Below are 17,001 nucleotides of genomic sequence, written 5' to 3'. Positions count from 1 at the left end.
CTCAGTTTCAAAACACACACACGTAATTTGCACTGTAAATAATCTGACTATAGCCTGTAATCACCAATATCCACTCTCACCACATATAATGGAATGTTTAAAGTACATAAACATACATAGTATAGATAAACTCACACAAATATATATATATATATATATATATATATATATATATATATATACATACACACACACATACATACACACACACAAAACCCATAACAATTATTTTCTGATTCAGACAGAGCATACTATTTTTAAAAAGTTTGCAATTTACTTTTGTTATCAAATTTGCTTTGTTTCTATGGTATTCTTGCTTGAAAAGATACTTAGGTAGGTATCACTACATGGCAGGAAATGGTGCTGCCATCTAGTGCTCTTGCTAATGTATAACATTCTTGCAAAACTGCTCCAGGCATGTGCACGATCCTGAGTTTATATCCCTGCTTTAACAAAAGATACCAAAAGAACAACGAAAATGTGATACTAGAAGTAAATTAGAATGCTGATTAAAACTGCATGATCTGGCTGAATCATAAAAAAAAAAACGTGTTTATGTCCCTTCAACCCCCCACCCACCCACAAAGATTAAAAAACACTCCACAAAAATGAAAAAAGATAGGTTGTGTGGTGCTGTGTGCATAGAGTACAAGGAGTTTAGACAACCAGGTAAATATAATATAATTTATTGATTACTATATACAACTCAGTTCTAATACATTCAAGATACAGAAAAAGCCCATTAATCAAACAGGCTAACGTTAAGGTTAGGATGTAGTGGAGGGGAAAACACCCTTACAGACGGAAAGGCCTCAACAAAAGGTCCCATAGCCTAGTGTTTCTCAGCACCAACAATTTACAGTACAAAGTGTTAAATTAACAGAACATTCCATACAAGTTAAGGCGGTGATACACTGAGAGCAGTGCGCAGCGTGATGATGCGGCTATGCGGACTCAGTGTGTCCTGCCTTTTCATCTCTGCGCGCTCAGTCACAGTAGGTCGGGTAGCTGAGCGCTAAGAGTTGAAATATTTGAACTTCAGAAGCGACGCAAAGCAGCTGCTTCGCCTCGCATCACTTACAGTGTGTCACAGCCTTTTAGCTCTGGTAACTGTGCAAGGAATTTAGGGTTATGCTGTTCAGGTTCTGGTCTCCTAAGTGCAAATACATCACAGATCAGATTTGTTATTGTACTTTATATGGGACATGAGACCTGTGAGACTTGGAAAGCTCTGTGCAGGTTTTTAAGACCTTTAGGTTTATAGCCTCTAGAAACATTTCAAAGCTCTCAGTAAGGCACAGGGAAAACACCAGATGTGATTTGTGTGTTTCTAAGTATGTAAAGTGTATAAAATACCAGAAGACCCATGCCAGTATGCACAGTGCTATGCAGAAAAACCAATAGGCATTCCTGGCAGCAGCTGATGAAGAGAGCGGTGCAAGGATTGTCATGTTCATAACCCCCTTGTGCACACCACAATTTTAACAGATTAAGAGTAGCTTAGTACCATAAGAGACACGAGCTGCCATCCACTAACAGGGATGTTGGTGTTAAGTTAGAGATGTTCAAGGCACTTACTCCTTTAATTGCTTATAGTGACAGTAATAAGTTAGCTGATGGCTTGTAAGTCACAACTTCTGGTGCAAAGCATCCTGGAACACAGTTTGTTAAATGCACCCAGCCTTTGTGAATGTTCTATTTTCCAGACTTATTTTTTTGTAGAGCAGAACTCCAGGTTCCTGGACACCATGACATATTCCCTTCAATCATACAGGGTAATTAATATCCTCAGTAACTTCTTCAGGGATCACAGGATGGATGCTATCACAGAGGTATTTTCTAAGAAGGGAAAACAGTTAAGCAATAAGAGCAAGCTCTTTGCACCTAGCCCACCGCCAGCGATGTCTGCTAGAGTGCAAGAGGCAGGATAAAAAGGGAAGATAGGCACTGTGCCAGCTTCAGTCCACAGTAATAATACGCCTCTCAACTCATGTCTCCACCAGCTTAATAAGTGGTAATGGTCTTCCAGAGCCAGCGGGAATATACACACGTTTCCTATTGGAAAAAAATATATATATAATCACTTGCTGAAATATAGAATCACATTCTAAAACAGAATTAAGGTTCCAATTTAGCTTTTTTCGGCTTCCCCAAATCCCCAGTAACTTACACATTCTGCATGTTGGGCCTAGAGTAGTTTCTTGAAGTAAAAGGCATTTGTCCAGGTTGGGAAGACCGAAAATGTTCCAGTTTGTCCTGGAGTTCTAGATTCTGGAAATCAATGGAGATAAAACAAAAATTATGACTTTTGTGTATGATCTTAAGTTCTCCAATCTAAAAACAAAACAAAATAAGAGTATGTAGACTATGAATGATTACAGCCCAGCAGCTCATTCTAAATCAACCAACCTAAAGTTTTTTGCTTATGTGTATCCTTGGTGTACACCCCCGATTATTTTCTCTATGTGACATAAAACTTGAATGCATCTGTAAAAATGCAATATAATACTATAAACACAAACACACTTAACCCCTTAAAGACCAATAACGTGCCAGGTACGTCATGTAGAGTGGCAGTGAGGGGGAAGGTGGGAGAGGGGGCTCCTATAGTGAAATGCGTATAGAGGGTGGGAAAGCGATCTGGAAGGGGGGGGGGGGAGGGGGCAGCTACACTACAGAAGAAAAAAAAAATGTATATTTTTTTTTATAAAAAAATAAATATAAAATTACTGCAAACAGTTCTTAAGATGGGGGTGACCATTGGGGGATTGGGGGGGGAGAGCTGTTTGACAGGGATCAGGGGGTAGGAAGTGTCAGGTGGGAGGGTAATCTATACACTAAAGCTAAAATTAACCTTACATGCTACCTAATTAACCCCTTTGCTGCTGGGAATAATAAAAGTGTGGTGCGCAGCTGCAATTAGCGGCCTTTTAATTACCAAAAAGCAATGCCAAAGCCATATATGTCTGCTATTTCTGAACAAAGGGGATCCCAGAGAAGCATTTTCAACCAACCATTTGTGCCAATATTGCACAAGCGGTTTGTAAATAATTTCAGTTAAACACCTAAAGTTTGTGAAAAAGTTAACGTTGTTTTTATTTGATCGCATTTGGGGGTGAAATGGTGGCCTGAAATATACCAAAATGGGCCTAGATCAATACTTTGTGTGGTCTACTAAACAAGGGAAAAATGGTATATAATATGTGTGGGTACAGTAAATGATAAGAGGAAAATTACAACTAAACAAACACTGCAGAAATGTAAAAAAAGCCCTGTAAAAATTGAAAAACTGTCTGGTCACTAAGGGGTTAAAGGTACATGTAACCCAACTTTTTCTCTTTCATAATTCAGAAAAACATAATTTATGCTTACCTGATAAATTCCTTTCTTCTGTAGTGTGATCAGTCCACGGTCATCATTACTTCTGGGATATTACTCCTCCCCAACAGGAAGTGCAAGAGGATTCACCCAGCAGAGCTGCATATAGCTCCTCCCCTCTACGTCACTCCCAGTCATTCGACCAAGGACCAACGAGAAAGGAAAAGCCAAGGGTGAAGTGGTGACTGGAGTATAAATGAAAAAATATTTACCTGCCTTAAAAACAGGGCGGGCCGTGGACTGATCACACTACAGAAGAAAGGAATTTATCAGGTAAGCATAAATTATGTTTTCTTCTGTTAAGTGTGATCAGTCCACGGGTCATCATTACTTCTGGGATACCAATACCAAAGCAAAAGTACACGGATGACGGGAGGGATAGGCAGGCTCTTTATACAGAAGGAACCACTGCCTGAAGAACCTTTCTCCCAAAAATAGCCTCCGATGAAGCAAAAGTGTCAAATTTGTAAAATTTGGAAAAAGTATGAAGCGAAGACCAAGTTGCAGCCTTGCAAATCTGTTCAACAGAGGCCTCATTCTTGAAGGCCCAAGTGGAGGCCACAGCTCTAGTAGAATGAGCTGTAATTCTTTCAGGAGGCTGCTGTCCAGCAGTCTCATAAGCTAAACGAATTATGCTACGAAGCCAAAAAGAAAGAGAGGTAGCGGAAGCTTTTTGACCTCTCCTCTGCCCAGAGTAAATGACAAACAGAGAAGACGTTTGTCGAAATTCCTTAGTTGCCTGTAAGTAAAATTTTAGAGCACGGACTACATCCAGGTTGTGCAGTAGACGTTCCTTCTTTGAAGAAGGATTTGGGCATGAAGAAGGAACAACAATCTCTTGATTGATATTCCTGTTAGTAACTACCTTAGGTAAGAACCCAGGTTTAGTACGCAGGACTACCTTATCCGAATGAAAAATCAAATAAGGAGAATCACAATGTAAGGCTGATAATTCAGAGACTCTTCGAGCCGAGGAAATAGCCATTAAAAATAGAACTTTCCAAGATAACAACTTTATATCAATGGAATGAAGGGGTTCAAACGGAACGCCCTGTAAAACATTAAGAACAAGGTTTAAACTCCATGGTGGAGCAACAGTTTTAAACACAGGCTTAATCCTGGTCAAAGCCTGACAAAAAGCCTGGACGTCAGGAACTTCTGACAGACGTTTGTGTAACAGAATGGACAGAGCTGAGATCTGTCCCTTTAATGAACTAGCAGATAAACCCTTTTCTAAACCTTCTTGTAGAAAAGACAATATCCTAGGAATCCTAACCTTACTCCAAGAGTAACCTTTGGATTCACACCAATATAGGTATTTACGCCATATCTTATGGTAAATCTTTCTGGTAACAGGTTTCCTAGCCTGTATTAAGGTATCAATAACTGACTCAGAAAACCCACGTCTTGATAAAATCAAGCCTTCAATTTCCAAGCAGTCAGCTTCAGAGAAGTTAGATTTTGATGTTTGAAGGGACCCTGTATCAGAAGGTCCTGCTTCAGAGGTAGAGACCAAGGTGGACAGGATGACATGTCCACCAGGTCTGCATACCAAGTCCTGCGTGGCCACGCAGGTGCTATTAGAATCACTGATGCTCTCTCTTGTTTGATTCTGGCAATCAATCGAGGAAGCAACGGGAAGGGTGGAAACACGTAAGCCATCCTGAAGTCCCAAGGTGCTGTCAGAGCATCTATCAGGACTGCTCCTGGATCCCTGGATCTGGACCCGTAACGAGGAAGCTTGGCGTTCTGTCGAGACGCCATGAGATCTATCTCTGGTTTGCCCCAACGTCGCAGTATTTGGGCAAAGACCTCCGGATGAAGTTCCCACTCCCCCGGATGAAAAGTCTGACGACTTAAGAAATCCGCCTCCCAGTTCTCCACTCCCGGGATGTGGATTGCTGACAGGTGGCAAGAGTGAGACTCTGCCCAGAGAATTATCTTTGATACTTCCATCATAGCTAGGGAGCTTCTTGTCCCTCCCTGATGGTTGATGTAAGCAACAGTCGTGATGTTGTCCGACTGAAACCTGATGAACCCCCGAGTTGTCAACTGGGGCCAAGCCAGGAGGGCATTGAGAACTGCTCTCAATTCCAGAATGTTTATTGGCAGGAGACTCTCCTCCTGACTCCATTGTCCCTGAGCCTTCAGAGAATTCCAGACGGCACCCCAACCTAGAAGGCTGGCGTCTGTTGTTACAATTGTCCAGTCTGGTCTGCTGAACGGCATCCCCCTGGACAGATGTGGCCGAGAAAGCCACCATAGAAGAGAATTTCTGGTCTCTTGATCCAGATTCAGAGAAGGGGATAAGTCTGAGTAATCCCCATTCCACTGACTTAGCATGCACAGTTGCAGTGGTCTGAGGTGTAAGCGTGCAAAGGGTACTATGTCCATTGCCGCTACCATTAAGCCGATTACCTCCATGCATTGAGCCACTGACGGGTGTTGAATGGAATGTAGGGTGCGGCAAGCACTTTGAAGTCTTGTTAGCCTGTCCTCTGTCAGGTAAATCTTCATTTCTACAGAATCTATAAGAGTCCCCAGGAAGGGAACTCTTGTGAGTGGAACGAGTGAACTTTTCTTTTCGTTCACCTTCCATCCATGTGACCTTAGAAATGCCAGCACTAACTCTGTATGAGACTTGGCAGTTTGAAAGCTTGAAGCTTGTATCAGAATGTCATCTAGGTATGGAGCTACCGAGATTCCCCGCGGTCTTAGTACCGCCAGAAGAGCACCCAGAACCTTTGTGAAGATTCTTGGAGCTGTAGCCAATCCGAATGGAAGAGCCACAAACTGGTAATGCCTGTCTAGGAAGGCAAACCTTAGGTACCGATAATGATCTTTGTGAATCGGTATGTGAAGGTAAGCATCTTTTAAATCTACAGTGGTCATGTACTGACCCTCTTGGATCATAGGTAAAATTGTCCGAATAGTCTCCATCTTGAACGATGGAACTCTTAGGAATTTGTTTAGGATCTTTAAGTCCAGGATTGGTCTGAAAGTTCCCTCTTTTTTGGGAACCACAAACAGATTTGAGTAAAACCCCTGTCCCTGTTCCGATCGTCGAACTGGATGGATTACTCCCATTAACAAGAGCTCTTGTACGCAGCGTAGAAACGCCTCTTTCTTTGTCTGGATTGTTGACAATCTTGACAGATGAAATCTCTCTCTTGGAGGAGAGTATTTGAAGTCCAGAAGGTATCCCTGAGATATTATCTCTAGCGCCCAGGGATCCTGGACATCTCTTGCCCAAGCCTGGGCGAAGAGAGAAAGTCTGCCCCCCACTAGATCCGATCCCGGATCGGGGGCCCTCAATTCATGCTGTTTTAGGAGCAGCAGCAGGTTTCCTGGCCTGCTTGCCCTTGTTCCAGGACTGGTTAGGTTTCCAGCCTTGTCTGTAGCGAGCAACAGCTCCTTCCTGTTTTGGTGCAGAGGAAGTTGATGCTGCTCCTGCTTTGAAATTACGAAAGGAACGAAAATTAGACTGTCTAGCCTTAACTTTGGCTTTGTCCTGAGGCAGGGCATGGCCTTTACCTCCTGTAATGTCAGCGATAATCTCTTTCAACCCGGGCCCGAATAAGGTCTGCCCTTTGAAAGGTATATTAAGCAATTTAGACTTAGAAGTAACATCAGCTGACCAGGATTTTAGCCACAGCGCCCTGCGTGCCTGAATGGCGAATCCTGAATTCTTCGCCGTAAGTTTAGTAAGATGTACTACGGCCTCCGAAATGAATGAATTAGCTAGTTTAAGGACTCTAAGCCTGTCCGTAATGTCGTCCAGAGTAGCTGAACCAATGTTCTCTTTCAGAGACTCAATCCAGAATGCCGCTGCAGCCGTGATCGGCGCAATGCATGCAAGGGGTTGCAATATAAAACCTTGTTGAACAAACATTTTCTTAAGGTAACCCTCTAACTTTTTATCCATTGGATCTGAAAAAGCACAGCTATCCTCCACCGGGATAGTGGTACGCTTAGCTAAGGTAGAAACTGCTCCCTCCACCTTAGGGACCGTTTGCCATAAGTCCCTTGTGGTGGCGTCTATTGGAAACATTTTTCTAAATATCGGAGGGGGTGAGAACGGCACACCGGGTCTATCCCACTCCTTAGTAACAATTTCAGTAAGTCTCTTAGGTATAGGAAAAACCTCAGTACTCGTCGGTACCGCAAAATATTTATCCAACCTACACATTTTCTCTGGTATTGCAACTGTGTTACAATCATTCAGAGCCGCTAACACCTCCCCTAGTAATACACGGAGGTTTTCCAGTTTAAATTTAAAATTTGAAATATCTGAATCCAGTCTGTTTGGATCAGAACCGTCACCCACAGAATGAAGCTCTCCGTCCTCATGTTCTGCCACCTGTGACGCAGTGTCTGACATGGCCCTAATATTATCAGCGCACTCTGTTCTCACCCCAGAGTGATCACGCTTACCTCTTAGCTCTGGTAATTTAGCCAAAACCTCAGTCATAACAGTAGCCATATCCTGTAATGTGATTTGTAATGGCCGCCCAGATGTACTCGGCGCTACAATATCACGCACCTCCCTCTGAGCGGGAGATGTAGGTACTGACACGTGAGGCGAGTTAGTCGGCATAACTCTCCCCTCGTTGTTTGGTGAAATTTGTTCAATTTGTACAGATTGACTTTTATTTAAAGTAGCATCAATACAGTTAGTACATAAATTTCTATTGGGCTCCACTTTGGCATTGCAACAAATGACACAGGTATCATCCTCTGAATCAGACATGTTTAACACACTAGCAAATAAACTTGCAACTTGGAAATACAATTCAATTAGAATAATATTAAAACGTACTGTGCCTTTAAGAAGCACAGAAGATCTATGACAGTTGAAAATTAATAAATTGAAACAGTTATAGCCTCAATCCTTGTAAACAACACAACTTTAGCAAAGGTTTAATCCCATTAGCAAAGATAACAAATTCTGAAAGCAGGAAACAAATTACAGAATAAACGTTTTTTATCTCAGTCAAACTACAATTCTCACAGCTCTGCTGAGAGAAATTACCTCCCTCAAAATAAGTTTTGAAGACCCCTGAGCTCTGTAGAGATGAACCGGATCATGCAGGGAATACAATGAGTTGCTGACTGAAATATTTGATGCGTAGTAAAAGCGCCAAAAAACGGCCCCTCCCCCTCACACACAGCAGTGAGGGAGAACAGAAACTGTCAGAAAACAGATTAAGCAACTGCCAAGTGGAAAAATAGTGCCCAAACATTTATTCACTCAGTACCTCAGTAAATGAAAACGATTTTACATTCCAGCAAAAACGTTAAACATAATCTCTAGTTATTAAACAGCTTTATGTATTTCTTACAGTGTAATTCTAGTGAAGTACCATTCCCCAGAATACTGAAGTGTAAAGTATACATACATGACATTATATCGGTATAGCAGGATTTTCTCATCAATTCCATTGTCAGAAAATAAAAGCTGCTACATACCTCTATGCAGATTCATCTGCCCGCTGTCCCCTGATCTGAAGTTTACCTCTCCTCAGATGGCCGAGAAACAGCAATATGATCTTAACTACTCCGGCTAAAATCATAGCAAAAACTCTGGTAGATTCTTCTTCAAACTCTGCCAGAGAGGTAATAACACACTCCGGTGCTATTTTAAAATAACAAACTTTTGATTGAAGATATAAAACTAAGTATAATCACCATAGTCCTCTCACACATCCTATCTAGTCGTTGGGTGCAAGAGAATGACTGGGAGTGACGTAGAGGGGAGGAGCTATATGCAGCTCTGCTGGGTGAATCCTCTTGCACTTCCTGTTGGGGAGGAGTAATATCCCAGAAGTAATGATGACCCGTGGACTGATCACACTTAACAGAAGAAAAGTAGATTTTTTAACTTATAGTTTATGCTTAAAGAGTGATACAGGTATTACTCACTTTACAGGGCTTCGCTAATATAGCGCTTTGTGGAGCTGAAGTTCAACCTCCAAGGATTTTAAAACAGTGCTGTAATTGTTGTGAGATTGAGAGAAAAGTGACTGGCACCATTTTGTTATGCTTAGTTCACTCTGTTTACAGCATTACAGTGCAATCTGTGTCTCAGTGCTATAGTCTGGCAAATTGTACTATAGTAATTGTCACCATTTTACAGGTACAGTATTTATTGAATACTAATTGAAAACTGTATTCGTAGTGTTAAACTAAACGTAGCACTATTGCAACCCTAATATATATGTTAGTTCAAACATGTTTTCAAGTCTTTAAAGTGAAAGTCAACTATAGCATTTTTGAAACGCCAGGGTTGACTGTAGAAACAAATAAAGGGCACTTTCATTCATGAAGTATAAGATACTTCATGCAGAAAGCTCCTTTATTTTTTTCAACCGTTTGCCGTTCTTAGCTGCTACGGCAAAAAGATTTTTTGCCAAGAGGTGACGTTTTCACCTTTTAGTCAATAGCCGTGCGATAAATCCAGTTTGGCACCCATGGGAGCTGGATTTACCGCACGGTTATTAGCCAAGAGGTGAAAATGTCACCTCTTAGCAAAATATTTTTTGCCGTGGGCTGCTGTAGCAGCTAAAAACGGTGATCGATTGAAACGAATAAAGGCACTTTCTACATAAAGTATCTGATAATGAATGAAAGTGCCCTTTATTTGTTTCAACAGTCAAACCTAGCGTTTCAAAAACGCTATGGTTGACTTTGATCTCCCTTAAACTGAACAGAAGGATCAGCTGTAGAGCCGGCTTCCTACTGCCCAAGCGTGACACTCCCCCATCTGCAAACCAATCACCGGCTCAATTGGAAAAGGCGCGAAGTTTGGGGATTACAGTGGCACAGACGCTGGGTACACGCTAAGCTCCAAGATCAGCGGAAGAAAGCTTTTTACAGTTTCTCACACGGAGGCATTTGGTCTTCACACGGAGGTATGAGGACTCAAACACCGGAGTAAAAGATTCATTGAACAGGTACCTGTTGTATCAAATGCACTTTTAGGATCACTACAAATCTGAAACATTGTTCTTTATTGAACCCACAACTGGACAATATTATTTGAATATCTGATATTTTATATGTACATTTGCAAGTGGTATTAACTACATGATCTCAATTATTTTGGAAATGCAATAGATATTTAAGCAAATAATAATACTGCTTAAAAGCAGCAACTAATACCTTGATGTTTTTGCTGTAACATATGTGGTTTAAACTTACCTTATAATTTACCATACAATATTTATAACGATTGATTGGCCAATCACATACATTTTGGGTTATAGACGAATTGTTAATTTATAAAAACTTTTTATATTATCAATTTTGGATCTTTTATTATTACGATTTTCTGATTTAATATACATATATTGCCTTTTCATAGAAAAAACCTTTTACAAAAACCTTTTTATTGAATAAAACTTCATATATTTTTTATAATTACCTGCTCTCTCTTTATTGTGGGTTGCCTTAATTGGCGCTTTTAGATTTTACCTTTTGTTCTGACGTTCACTTTAAACACACTGGCAAGTGAAAAGAAAGCTAAAACTGTCTTGTTTCACTTTAAGGTGGTTTTCACTTTACAGCGGGTTCCGGTCCCTAACCCGCTGTATGAGCGGAATATACCTGTATTATACGCAGTATTATTGCTTTTCAATCCTGGGGTGTCCTACAACATCATTAGTAGGTTTAAACATAAATACTTCCTGCATAGTTATATATTTTACAATAAGCTATTTAGAAGTTATTTTAGGTTTAGAAGTTAAAAACAGGACATTAGTGTAAAATGAAGAGAATTGTGAATGTGGTTCTACTTTATGTGGTCTGGACAGCTGTTTATTTTACAAAATGCTTCTCACCTCTGCCTGCAGCCATGACACTTTCTCCTGCAGGTCCTGGATGAGAGAATCTTTTTCCTGCATTGCTGTCCGAGAGTTCTGAAGCTGTAGACGAAAGAAAATGAGATTGGTCAGGAGAGAGTAGGATCAATCTTTCATCTTTCTAAAATAAAGTTGGAAGTGCAGTGACACTAGCTAGTGATATATGGATGACGCTCCTGCATGTTTGTACACTGAACAGTGCAAAACTACATGAAATGTACACAAGCACTTATTCACATGAATTACTTGTAAAGATGGAAGCAGACTGACTCCTAGTATACACAAACAAACCATACTGTATCTCCCCAATCAGATCAGTCCTCTCTGTACTTTCCATTATACAACCTCTCATACCTCCTACGTCAGATGTTTTTGAACCTCCAAGAAAATCAGTTTTTAACTCCAGATCAGGCAATCCTGCATCAGTCTTATATGACCTTTCCCAGTCAAACCTGTCACTCTACATCAAACCCTCCAAGATCTCTCCTGTCGTATCTTGCCTAAGTAATCCATTAAACTGCTCTGATTATATGATTGGCAGCAACAATGCAGATTTGTAACTTTAAATGAAGAACCTAGAGTCCCAGAGTGTTTTGATCTCACCTGTTCAATCATTTGGCGGACTTTGCGCTGCTGACTCTTCAACATGTCATCTAGGTGATGAATCTTCTCTCTGAGCCCTGATACAGTCTTCTCCAGTTCCTCACACCTAAGAAACAGGAAGTAATAATCAGAACGTAACAAGTTGGTCTTTCCTATGTATTGTTTTCCTTTAGAATTCACCCTTCTTTACACGTTTTATTTATGTCTCTTAATTTACATTCCTCCTCTTCCATTTCATTTGTCCCCTTTAATCACCCAATTGTTTTTCCCTTCCAGTCACTCATATTATTCTTCTCTTTTCCCCCTCTTTAAAATGATTTATTTCTTTGTATATTATACCACACGTTAACATCTTCTCTACGCCTCGTCCATTTTCTAACTTACTTTACTAAACTCCATTCACTCTTCAAAATCTTACAAGCTTACCATATACAGAAAGTAAAACATATTTAACTCAAATATTAAGAGTATATAGTAACACACAAAAGGTACATCCCAAATCGAATTAGCTTTACACACTTGCTTGAAATATTGTCCCCTCCCCTATAAATTCTAGCTAAGATACAGGGTAACATACCAAGTAGTGTTTCTTTTTTTCTATATGGTCACAAATTGTCCTTTTTGTACACTGCTCATAGCTCCCCTTCCCCACCAAAGCCAACATTCTCTCTATCCTCTCCATCTCCTCTCCTTCCTTTACCTTTCCTTCAGAGGACCATCCTGCTGATTCTTTCCTTTCTCATGTTCTAACTCTTGCTCATTCTCTTTCATCTTCTGCAGTAGATCTTTATGCTCCTGCACAAAAAAGATCAAAGTGTGAGACAGGAAGCAGCATTTGCTGGAGGCTGCACCACACCCTAGCTGCTGAGTCTGCAAGAACATGCTGCTGAGGTTTGTCAACCTCCTCAAGGCCCTTCCAGAGAGACATGGTGTTTTACTGCATAGCTGAGCAACCTGCACCCAGATTAGATCCTTCATGTCTGCCCATCTTGATCAGATCTGCTGGCCCCCTCCCCTTCAGCTTAAATGATAAACCTAGTCAGGTTTATGCCAGGTCCCTAACAAAGACCTGTCTGGATCTCCATATGTGAAATAATACTTTCATGTGTGTTCATTCTGTAGAGGACACGCACGGTATACCTGCATCCATATTAGGCCTACCTTTTTTCTCCAATGTACTCTTCTCCCCGCTGTAAATTATATAATATTTGATTTTCATTATCGAAATTCTGATATCTTAATATCTTTAAAAAAATCTCTTGACTGTTTGCTTGCACCACCTCTGCTAGAAAACTGTTCCATTAAACTTCCTTTTTTAAATAACACCCCAGCGGAAGATCCTATTTTATTTAGTGAAAATTTTGGTGCAGGTCATTTTGAAATTAAATTACATTTTTAAATTAGGCAATTATACTAAAGCAGCAGCTCAATTGCAATGTGTTGACTAACTAGAGAATAACAATTTTTTTAAAGGTTTACAATATATTGCAGCAGTTGAAAAAAATATATATTATAGGGATACTAAACTCAAATTGTTTCTTTCCTGTTTCGTATAAAGCATGAAATTTTAAGCAACTTTCCAATTTACTCCTATTATCAATTTTTATTCGTTCTCTTGGTATCTTTATTTGAAAAAGCGGGAATAAAAGCTTAGAAGCCTTCCCATATATGGTTCAGCACCTTGGATAGCGCTTGTCGATTGGTGGCTACATTTAACCACCAGGGAATCAAGGAAGAAGGAGAACAGCACACCTGTTTGTGGGGCACAAAGTAAGATTTGCCAAATCTTTTCAAATCAAGTGATTAAAATGGGTATAATTACGGAAATTTTTAAAAATGCATTGCTAGTAAAACATCCATTTAGACCAGTATTTTATGTACTTCCTAAAATACATACAAATCCCAATAAGCCTCCAGGATGCCCTTTAGTGGCATGCATGGGGTCCATTTTTGCATAAATTGCTATCTTTTTAGACAAAGTATTACAACCTTTGGTGGTAAAAAACTACTTCTTATATAAGAGACACTAATGATTTTCTAGCAAAGATTAAAGAACTGGGCCATATTGGTAATAAATGCATATTATTCTCTCTTGATGTATGTAGCCTTTATGCCTCAATAAAACACACAAGTGGTATCTCTTCAGTAGAGAATCTTTTAAAATCAGAAGGTGAATATACATCGGGAGAGATCCAATTTTTGGTAGATTTGTTAACTATTATATTACACTGCAATTATTTTCTTTTTATGGATACTTTTTATTTGCAGAAACAGAGAACTGCCATGGATTCCAACGTTGCCCCCACATACGCCAATATTTTCATGAGCAACTTTGAGGAGCACTTTGTTTACTCCAATAAGTTGTTCTTGCTCTATGGCTCCTCCTAGTGGAGGTACATAGATGATATTTTTGGTGTATGGTTGGGTGACGTTGGAACACTGGTAGAGTTTGTTAAGGATCTGAATAACACAGTACAAGGCCTTAAATTCACTCTGGAAATGAGTGAAACAGGAATTCATTTTTTAGATACTTATGTATATATGGAGAATGTTTTTTTATATTCAGACTTATATGTTAAACCCACAGATAAAAAAAAAAAAAAACACTTATTAGAGTTTGGAAGCTTTCATCCCATTAACACCTTAAAAGCTATACCTAAAAGCCAATTTATGAGGGTTAAGCGCATAGTGACTGACGAGACTAAATGCAAATTGAGATTAAAAGAAATGTCTGATAAATTTAAAGAAAGAGGATATCCATCCAAATTAATAGAGGAACAATTACAAAATGCAATTTAAACTGAAATTATAACATGATAAAAAAAAATAACAAAAGAAATAAAGTTGATTAACAAGAGAGGCTAATTTGTATTACTCAGTATAATAGACTTAGTCGCAAAATTAATCAGATTGTGAGAAAGTATTGGCATATATTTAGGGAATGCAATCCACAAATAGAAGCCTTTACAAATATGCATATGACAGCATTTAAGAGTAACAAAAGTCTCAAAGACCAATTGGTCTATTCAGATATTGGAAGTAATAAGAAAATTATACAAACAACAATAGTGAGTACCAAAACTGGTTGTTACCCATGCCTGAATTGTAGCCACTGTGGATCAATGATCAGAGGAGAATTCTTTTACCATCCAACCAATGGTAAATTCAAGATTAGATAGTATCTCACTTGCAGATCAACATTTGTTATCTATCAACATTTGTTATAAATAAAACCACATGGACATTTGATTAGATAGATATTGGCGAGGCCAGAGCTAGACTTACAGAACATAAGTCAAACATTAGACACAAAAGAAGCGCCTGTTTCCTCTCACTTCCTCTCCAGGGGACATAACATCAGCCAACTTCAGTTTCAGGTTATTGAACAAGTGGGTGTCCCCAGGAGAGGAGGTGACAGGGAACACCTTCTAAAAATAAGGGAGTTGTATTGGATAAATAAATTGGACACTATGATACCTAAAGGTCTTAATAAAGACTTTGATTGGAATCTATTTTTGTAAAATAACATATTTGTTGTGTTATATTCTGGGTTAATTTAAAAAAAAATTGTATAGAATGGTTTTACTTTACCTATGTTTTTAACTTTTGGAGTTTGGTACATTAAGGGTTAATATTGGAGTTGAAAGATGTAATACCAATATGTTACCAGTAGATGTCCCTATAATGTTACCTATAATTTTGTATTATTCAGATGAGGGTATAAAAAGGCACAAACCTGTATGCAATTAGTGTACATGACCCCGCCTATTGTACGTTCGAAACGTTGTTCCTGTAAACTATTGCACCCAACTAAATGAGAATAAAGGTCTTTTAAACAAAGATTTCTTCTGGTGGCTGAATTGCTTGGATACATTTAACCACCAATCAGCAAGCGCTACCCAAGTGCTGAACCTAAAATGGGCCGGCTCCTAAGCTTTTATTCCTGCTTTTCAAATAAAAAGATACCAAGATAAAGAAGAAACTTTGATAATAGGAGTACATTATAAAATTGCATGCTCTATATGAATCAGGAAAGAAACAATTTGGGTTTAGTATTCCTTTAAGGTTTTTAAAATGTCTCTTAAATACAATTTGTTTCCTTTGCTCTTGGTCTAACATCTCATAATTGTAGAGGTACAGTACAGTAAAAATGTAGTAATAAAGGTGCCTTGCTCAGACATGCTGCATTTTCTGCAATGACATCCCAGATCAAAGCATGGTCTGCCTTGGGGGATAGCACATGGACTGAATATAGGTCTCAGAAGCTGGGTTTATTTGTACATAAATATATCACTTATACTGATCATGTATCCCTACATCCATACCAGTTTACGCTGTAGCCCTTTTCCTGCCTTACCTTCTCCATATTTCCCATTAATCTCCTGAGCTCCTCCACCTCTCTCTGCCGTTCTGTTGCAGTCTCTTCAGCCTCCTTGCGAGCTCTATTGCTCTGTTCAGCCTCCTGCTGACATCGGCTCAGCTTGTCCTGGGAGGGAGGCATCAGTATAATGTTACAAAGCCTCATTATGATAATATATTACATGGTCATTAAATATAAAAAATATCATGAGATAGATATTAGGGGACATGGTGTGTCAATTCAAATGTTTATGTTTCATAAAAAAAAAAAAAAAAAGTTTTCTTCTACGTTTGTTTTTGAAAAATAGAAAAAGATAAGAAGCGCCTCACTTACAACCCTGTGTGTTTTGACAGAATAGTCTCACAATTATTCTAGAATTAACATACGGAAAAGAAAATAAACAGCGCTTAGCCTATATTAAAATACGTGATAGCTAGGGATGTGGAACAACCAAGCTAAAAATTAATGTGATGAGTGAACTAAATATAATACTAAAGATAAAATATGGTTAAATATAATAAATTTATTACACAAAAGAAAACAGACAAATTATCTGGGAATGCATACGTTTAAAATAAACTAAAATTAGCTCAAAGCCTACACTGAGGAGAAACGCGTAGACGTTTATTCAAGGAGCAAAAAAGAAGGTTATCAACTATTGCGATTATCCCTGCTGGCAGCCTAAGTCAGCTAGTTACAATACTCTGCGCAGAGTGTATCACGGATATTTTGGACCGCATGAGCCTGGAGTGGATTGTTATTGGTGTAAGCGGAGAGGATACCGGTTAACCCCCAAAGCAA

At 39.3% G+C, this 17,001-nt stretch overlaps 1 protein-coding gene across 2 annotated transcripts in view; it reads right to left on the bottom strand.

Annotated features, from left to right (window-relative positions):
* Window positions 1-670: 670 nt before the first annotated feature.
* Window positions 671-17,001, bottom strand: part of TUFT1 (tuftelin 1) — a 60,904-nt gene continuing 44,573 nt past the window's right edge. For both annotated transcript variants that reach the window (XM_053704043.1, XM_053704051.1), the window contains exons 8-13: window positions 16,198-16,326; window positions 12,541-12,635; window positions 11,841-11,946; window positions 11,217-11,300; window positions 2,171-2,271; window positions 671-2,055 (exon numbers count right to left, since the gene is read on the bottom strand). In XM_053704043.1, the coding sequence (XP_053560018.1) occupies window positions 1,989-2,055; window positions 2,171-2,271; window positions 11,217-11,300; window positions 11,841-11,946; window positions 12,541-12,635; window positions 16,198-16,326 (582 nt within the window). In that variant the 3' untranslated portion in view covers window positions 671-1,988. The remainder of the gene's footprint in view (window positions 2,056-2,170; window positions 2,272-11,216; window positions 11,301-11,840; window positions 11,947-12,540; window positions 12,636-16,197; window positions 16,327-17,001) is intronic.

This window comes from Bombina bombina, chromosome 1 (assembly GCF_027579735.1).
Source record: "Bombina bombina isolate aBomBom1 chromosome 1, aBomBom1.pri, whole genome shotgun sequence".
Classification (NCBI taxonomy): Eukaryota; Metazoa; Chordata; class Amphibia; order Anura; family Bombinatoridae; genus Bombina; species Bombina bombina.
The sequence above is the reverse complement of the archived record's forward strand: the minus strand, read 5'-3'. Positions and strand labels throughout refer to the sequence as shown.